Here is an 8537-nt window from a genome sequence, read left to right as displayed (position 1 = left end):
AAGTCACTGCATTATCATTGCAAGTGATGCATTTGGATAACAAAGTCACTACATTGTCATCAAACGAATGAGGCATCATAGCATAAAATGAACTGCTGCATATCTAGTTAAGCAAACTATTCATCTGCCTCCCATATATGAGGTAAGAAAATTACACTGCATGTAGAATATTGCTACCCTCAAATTGGTGCCTTCATCAGTATTAAACTCAATCCCTGGATAACCTTATAAAACTTTGAAGCGATACATAGGCAGTATGCAGTTAGCACAACTGGACTGATAACAATGCAACATCACAGCACACACAGAATACATCCGGCAGGTGAACCATCCCAGAGTAGAAGGCCATATCTAACAATAAATGACAACTGACCAGCAAACTTATGTGATTTTTTCTCCAGACAGGTAGTGTGTATGCTCTTATTTCATTGCAACTGAGTAAAACCTAACATAATCTCAATGTACAAGGTGCCTGCAATCTTCTCACAATACCAAGTACCAAATATTGCATCATACATCAGTAATCATATGGCACAGAAACATATAAGCAAATTCATGCAAGCCAGCCTTCACATAGTGTAGTCTGCCACAAGAATTCCCAACTGATACTGGAAGCATCCAATAAGTAAGCACATGTTGCTTCCAGAGCAGTAAAGGAAGAGAACGTGGAACTGATCAAGAAAATCAATAATGAAGAACTCCAGTTCGGTCACATCAAAACCTAATATGTTCTGTTCCAGATCGGAAAGTCCAGACTTTCAACAGGAGGGAAGTTTGAACAGCATATGCAATCAATGGAACCAGCTAGAAATTTGACAGCAGAAGCAACAATAACTAGAGTTCTTCACTGGAAAGAAGCGCCAGAAACAGCAGTAGTCCAATTACCAAATAGTACAAGTTTGTGATACAAGACTGAAAGTCAATAAACAACTAAGTGCAGCAAAAGGAACTAAGAGCATACACACTGCCTACAGAAATAAGGATCATGAACTAAACAGCGAATGAGACGAGTGATTCTAGCACTAGTAGTATGACAAAACGTCCCCAGGAGTGACACAAGCCCAAGATGGAACATTAATTCTGTAGTCAACTTCAAAGCAGCACATATTAATAACGATCATAGGATGAGGGGCGTCCTCCTTTGATGGGACGATCATAAGGACCGGCCCTGGCCCTGTAACCACCCCCTTCGTAGCGCACAGGTCCCCCACTTCCATATCTATCACTGACACCACCACGTGGACCAACCTTGTCAAAACCGCCACCACCCCTTGGGCCATCCCTATCATAGCTAGCAACACCCCGTGCTCCATCTCTTTCATAACTTTTTTCCCTTCCATAACCAGTCTGCGGGTAGCGATCAGGCCCTCCATACCTGTCAGCAGCAAAACGATCTCCACCAGAAGAAGGGTATCGATCAACGGCATATCGATCACGTCCACCACCATACTTGCTGTCCCTGTCAACACGATCTCGATCCCCATAACGGTTTCCATCATATCGATCATCTATATAGCGATCGTCATAGCGATCTGGTCCTCCATATCGGTCCATACGACCACCACCCCCGCTGATCTTGGAGCTAGATGAGAACCGGCCACTACCACCACTCCCAGCTGAAGGGCATTCACGGGCCCAGTGACCAGGGCGGCCACACTTAAAGCAATCTGAGCTCCCCGCAGGCGGAGGTGCATCACCTCTACCACGGTAACCTCCTTTGCTACCAGATGAGTAGCCTCCACCACCATAACCATAGCCTGTATCATCTGATTTCATCTTAGGCTCAGCCTTGTTCACTGAAATAGTCCGGCCATCCAGCTCCTGGTTATGCATCTCACTGATGGCTTTCTCCACTGCCCTTGGTTCTGCAAAAGTCACAAACCCAAATCCACGAGGACGACCTGTGTCTCTCTCCAGCATGACCTACGGGTTAAAAAGGTTCCTAAGGACTGATAAATGATGAATCATGACAAGCATCGAAAAGGAAAACGCGCATAAAAGAAAAAGATCTTACTTAAGTGCAGACGGAAATTGTTACACTCATGACTTCACACAAAATTACGATCATCCTAAATAGCATAAAAGGGCCAATGTACGAGATAACAATATATATATATATATACAAAAAGGCAAATAACTATATAGTTGACTAAATAAATAAACCATGGAACTCAAATAAGTAGACAGAGTATAAGCCATTTTAGGTATGACTGATTCTGTGGAATAGAGTTCAGGAGCAATGCCAAATAATAAATATATAACAATATTGCAACTAGATATTTTATTAATCATCCCAAATAGAAAATAGCCTTCCCTGATCTTTCTGTTATTGCAGATTTGCACCAAAAAGAAAAAGGAACAGATATTCAACAGCAAGTACATCCTCAACAAAATGAAAGCAAATTTTTTTTTAAAAAAAAAATCCATTTGAAGCAATCATCAAATGAGAACCAACTAAACTAATTGAAAGAATGAGTATCATAAGAACCTCCTATTCAAAAAGAGAACTTAGGCATTACAATCACTTCGTGACAAGTTTTCTCCACTTGTAAAATATGCCAAATTGATGTCAACGAAATGCAAAAGCCTTTAACTGTCATTACTCAGTGACGAAGCATTTGAGTAGAGCATACACAAATTATTAGTTGCTGATTATATAATTTGTTACTAAAATGGGGGGAAAAGAAAAGAATAAAAGCATACTATACCAATCTTACCTCTCAAATTAATGTGGACTTTATTTGCCTGATAGTAAATAAATGGAGCAATCACTTCAGGCGTGACCATAAAGCACAACTGAATTTAGTCATTCCGAGTTTCATTACATCAGTTCAAGTGAATCCATCAAAAAGAGAAAAGCTCAAGATAGCTGGCAAGCATGTCACCTAATGTATCAGAAGACTAATTGTTCTTACCGTACAAAGCCTCACCACTGATATCTTACTAAACAAAGCAACACAAGTTTCAAAATATCAAGTGAACATGTCTGACAAAATTCTTGGTAACAAGTGGCCATCGACTAACTTGATGATGTATTGCAAATTTTCTCCTACCCCATCAAATCTAGTAAAGATTTGGCTTACAAGCAAAAATAAAGGTTCCTGGCATAATAAAAACCATGAATACCAAGAACTGTCTTAATTGTCTAGTGGCAAACATATTGCTAACACCAACCATCCCTTTATACGGCAGTCGATAACTGATACTGGAAATAAATATGTCGTTCCAAGAAGACGAGACACATACTGAAAATTCAACAATTGTTTTAACTTTCAAAGTGTCAAAAGGCATCATTCCATAAGACAAAACTCAGGCAGCTCCGAAAAACCTGTTCAAATCTCTTAACAGAAAGCATCTCAAGAAGTGATCGCACTCATAGTGCCATTAATATTAACAGTGTCAAATGTCATCGAAAACCACTTGCTCGTAACTTCTCTGACAAAGAAAAATGAACTCTAATAGCTGACAGCTAGCACCATTTGCCTGGTATGAATGGACAATGTTTCACTAGGACAACTGACATAGAATATTAACTGGCATTGCAGAAATAACAAGACTAGCCATATGAGTAGATCAGAAACAGCTAGAAAGACCAAACCGACAAGCAATCATCACACCTTTACGTAGTCTCAGAGAAGAAGAGGTAGTTTGTATATGGTTCTCAAAATAAAAATATAATAGAATCGCCGAAAGTAAACATTAGGCAATTCGGCAGTGTAACCTATTAGTTCTGCTACTCATGCACTTGCCGCTTGGTATATTCAAACATCTGTCCAGCAACCAATTACCTTATTTATGTGGATCAGATTTCAAATTGTATCAACTGAACAAAGTAATGCATTATCCTCTTATGCTTCAGATAAAATTTCTAAGATATCAATTTCATGATACCAGAAGAAGACAGACTGATCTTGACAGTTATCAGCGCGCAATGAACAATAAACCACAATGTACCAATTAATGAAACATTCTGACATGGCTTCGTATTGAAGCATACTATTCAATCAATACCTGCAACAAGCAGCCACTATTACCAATGATCCAAATCTATAACAAACTTCATGCAGGATAGCAACAGCTTCAGTGCAGCTTGTAGATTCAAAAACTGAGAAACATCGCTGGCTTACTGCTAACCAGTCACCAAGCACTCAAAATGAAGTCACCAACATACATGATGGATCAATTAGACAAGTACGAGACAACGAGATTTTTTTTCTTGTTCGCAGAAAGCAGATAGCAACACATCTGACTTCTTGAACAGGATTTAAGCAAGGCACAATCAAAATCATAAAAGCAAACAAGCAAAAGATTCATGAATGCACCATGGCCATACAGTGTTGCACAACCTTTGGTACCAGTCCTACAATCTAAAAGAAATAATGGCTTATGCAACTGTATATTGGGTATTATGCTCCTTTGCTCCAATTTTGCCCAGAACGATATACCATATAGCAAAGCAAACAATATGATGAAAGCTCTCAGGACAAAAAAGCAATGTTATCGGGTTTTGTAGGGAAAACAAACAGTAGAATCAGAGTTTCCGTGACTGCCAGTGTTTTCAGCATAGTCAACTCGATTATAAAGCCTGATGCTACTGCAGAGTAGTTTATATTGATCTGTAGCAGTGGCATGGTAGTCACAAGTCACAACTATGATCTGCTGAGGAATGCAAATGATATGGCAGAAAAAGAAAGAAAGTCGGCTTTTTCAATCTCCAAGGATTGGAACGAGAAGGATAATTTCAATCATATCCAAAATAACAACTGTCAAGCATCACCATGGAACCATGTTGCTTTCTTGATGAACACAGACCACCTAAGACAGCAGAGCCTTGCAGATGCATTGCTGCAATAATATCACTGCTTGGTAGGCAAGCGATCAACTTTAACGGTTTAACCGCCACACTCCGACATCTGTTCAACAAATCTACAAACATTAAACCAATTTTGTGCTTCCCAGATTGATAACCCCTATTTCTAAACAATATAACAGTGCCATTGTGGATGTCTTGTAGCATCTTATCTCAGCATATCCGATTAAGTAGCTCTCAGTGAAAACAACCAGATCCCGGAGAAGAAGGAACAGTAAAAGAAGAAGAATTAATAATTCTCCAAAAATCAACAAAGTCAGTATACATAAATATGATAAATGGACTGACATTCAGTCTACCACATGAAAGCAATGTTGAGATGGTTTTCCAATGATATACTAAATTATGGTGATGGTTACTAAGGCTGCATATTTTCTAAGTTATCCCCAGATAATCCAGTAAAATTTTGCCTATGAGATTGATAAATTACATTGAATCGTTTCACTTAAACTTAAATCTTTAGGCACAGGACTTAAACAGTTAAACTTCTAAATTGTCAGAAATCCTCTTAAAATTACCCAAATCACCAATTCCTTTTCTCCACTAGTATTTCAGAAACAGATCAAATTTAGCATATTAATAAATGATAAACCATACCCATTATTCAATTTTTATTTGCTTTAACTCAATTAATATGCTAACTAATCGTAGGTCCCATGAAACCACATAACCGTCGCAAAACCCAAATACGATAGAAAGCTTCAAAATTTTAATGATACCTGAGCTTCTATGACTTTTCCGAAGGGGTCGAATGCTCGCTCCAGATGCCTCTCGGTGGTGTCCCATGACAATCCGCCTACAAAGATGCGATTCCCCTCCTTATCCGACATCTTCACGATGACTATTTGATCCTTTACCCTAGAAACGATTAAAAAAACGGGAGTGAAATCGATATCAAGACCGCTAGAATCCCTTCGACACCGATCGAGATAGAGTTGCTACTACCGATCGATTCCGCCGACTTGATCGGACACATGATGGGAGATAAAGGGAGAGATCAGGTCCAGAAACGGGAAGAGAAAGGGAGGAAACCTACCGGAAATAAGAGGGACGACGAGCTGCAAGAACCCTAAAAATTTGCGTTCGTTTCCAAAGCTTGATACTAAAAGGTATTATTTACCCGCAGCCTCTAAAGTTTATAGCCGCGCAGCCTCCTACAAACCTCAGCTCGGGCTGGGTTCGGTCGAACCTAATTCTAAAGCCCGGCCCAGCTAGAACAAAAATATAATTAGATTATAGGAAAATCTTATTGTAGCACACCACCCAACTGCACTCAGAATTAAATAAAAAATAAAATAAAAAATTATAGCTCCTCAAATTTTTAATTTTATTTTTTTTTATTTTTTATTAAAACATTTAAATCTTTAATATCTTTTAATAATTAATATTTTATTTTTAATAAGATAAAATATTAAATTTATCGACATTTCGGGTCAGAATTCATTCAAACCTAATTTTAAAGAGTAGCCACCAAGAATAAAATATAATTAGGTTATAAGAAAATCTATCAATACTGAATTAATTTTATCCTAAAACTAGTCAGCAAAATAGAGAATATCCTATTATTTGAATTTAAAAATTCAGTTCTCCATTCAATTTTACCTTAAACTAAAAACTTATTTAATAGTATTATAGTCATTTTGTATATATAGTTATTTTTAACTCATCTATATAGTAAATTAATAAAACTAATGACGAAGTAATTTTGAGGAATTTTATGCAAAATGCGTCAAATTATAATAGTAGGATGTAAATGATAATAAAATACTAAATATCCCTCAAATATATATATATATATAAGGGGATTAAAAGACTATTATTTATATTTATTAATATTCATATTCTTTGGGTTGGGCTAACAAATTATTCTGAATCCAAGTCTGGTCCGAAATCCACTGGGCCGTAAATTCTCGGTCCAAAAGATCAAATAAGATCCTGATGGATTTTTCATTTAATTTTATAAATGAATCATATGTACAACTTATTTACTCAAATAGTTTACTCCTAAACTTAATATAATGGGTTTGAGTGCCACCTCATGAATTCGGCAGATAAAAATATATATTAAACTTGTTAGCATTATACACTAAAATTTTAAAGTATCGATGGGTTAAACTTTCTACTTGACATATAAAATGTTGCTTTTATTGACATTTAATTAAACTCTTTATATTACTAAGTTATTAATGGGTCCAAGGATTTTATTTAAGATTAATTATTGAGATTCTTAGCATTTTTAGCTAAATAATGTAGCACTTTCTTACCAAATTCATGGAATTTTCTTCTAACACATCTATAGTAAGGTTCTATTTTGTAGATAATTCAATAATATTTGAGATGAATATTCTTGTCCCATAACTTTAAGGTTAATTATACGAGCAACTAGTAACCTTAGTTTATAATATAATATATTATTATTATTATTATTATTGGGTACTCTAGTTGGACTTTTCTTCCCGGATTTGGCGTCATTGGTCTTGCAATTATTTCGAATGCCGGCCGACTCAATTCTTACTCGGTTTCGGGCATAGTTTTAGAGTCCATCGAAGTTGACTTTAGTTGACGAATTCAAAGAAAGTTGGCGTCCGAGTTGCAAGAGTTGACTGGTTCTCCAATTAAAGACCCATTAATTTCCCAGGCCCACAGTAGAAGCTTCGATCTAATCCTAATCTCACGTATCCCACTTGACAATAAAGAATACAAAGAAATTTTATCAAATTTAGAGCAAATTATACCTTCTCTCCCCCTCCGGATTACCTCGATTTTAATTATAATTATTAGATTTTCTATCTACAAATATTGTTATTTTATCCGTGTTAATATTTTTCTATCATAAATAATTACAAAATAATCAACAAAATCCATCAAAGTGTACTTATAGGAACCATAAGTCCAAAAAGACTGCCAAATGGATATCAACTTAATTATATTAATCAAATCAATAGTTACACGTTTGCGTTGTATTTTGAAGCAATTAAGATATGATTAAGAAAACGGGTATTGGTTCTGATGTCCCCATCGTAGCTTAGCGAAGTGATTAATACTTAAAACCATGTCATCTTATTGTGTTACTTTAAAACTTAGATGGAGTAATCCTTGTGGAGTAACTTTTTTTAACTTGTGTTAATAGATCACTGTTAGGGTAGATCTAGTTTGCCAAATGGAACAGTTATATTCCACTACTTTTAATGGCGTTTCCTTTCTTCTCCTAGTCCAAGGAGGCCTATAATTGGGTCAAAGAAGTGGTCTTCAAAAGAAGGTTGCCACTTTCTTTTTCCCTCTTTTTGAGAAGCCATGCAGTCCATGAAATGCTTCATTATTGCAGTGTGCTTCTTGTGATGTAGGTAAGGGAGTGAAGCCTAATATTATATGAGTTCTAATAGTTAAGAAGTGAAATAATTAAGGACCTTTTACTTTTATTCCCCTTTTTATCTTCTCTAGATGCATGAGCTTTACATGTTAATTAGTGGGTCAGTTTAAATTAAAGTTGCCAAAGGGTGCCCTTTTGATGGGTGGATAAAAAGTTCATGCCTATATGCTTTTTCCAAGGCTAAAATAAAGTGAAGATAATTAGAAGAGAGTTATGGAACTTGCCCTTGAAGCTCATTAGACAAATTATTTTACATACATAGAGAGATGGAGAAGAGTACTAGGGCAGCAATCGGGT

The 8537-nt window shown here is 36.4% G+C and overlaps 1 protein-coding gene across 2 annotated transcripts; it reads right to left on the bottom strand.

The window, feature by feature from the left end:
* Nucleotides 1-811: 811 nt before the first annotated feature.
* LOC140762431 (glycine-rich RNA-binding protein RZ1C-like) lies at nucleotides 812-6015 on the bottom strand. 2 transcript variants are annotated; one of them, XM_073100228.1, is made up of 3 exons: nucleotides 5907-6015; nucleotides 5590-5728; nucleotides 812-1923 (listed from the first exon to the last, which is right to left on the bottom strand). In XM_073100228.1, exons 2-3 carry the CDS (start codon nucleotides 5698-5700, stop codon nucleotides 1108-1110), a joined length of 927 nt encoding a protein of 308 aa, XP_072956329.1. In that variant the 5' UTR covers nucleotides 5701-5728; nucleotides 5907-6015; the 3' UTR covers nucleotides 812-1107. The 2 variants fall into 2 exon arrangements, with proteins under 2 accessions (XP_072956329.1, XP_072956330.1); XM_073100229.1 differs by lacking the exon at nucleotides 5907-6015 and adding an exon at nucleotides 2718-4913 and having other exon boundaries at nucleotides 5590-5729.
* Between the last annotated feature and the right edge of the window lie 2522 nt (nucleotides 6016-8537).

This window comes from Typha angustifolia, chromosome 7, assembly GCF_048772165.1.
Source record: "Typha angustifolia cultivar Huaian chromosome 7, ASM4877216v1, whole genome shotgun sequence".
Lineage (NCBI taxonomy): Eukaryota > Viridiplantae > Streptophyta > Magnoliopsida > Poales > Typhaceae > Typha > Typha angustifolia.
Note: the sequence above shows the minus strand (reverse complement) of the source record. Positions and strands in the feature narration are given on the sequence as shown.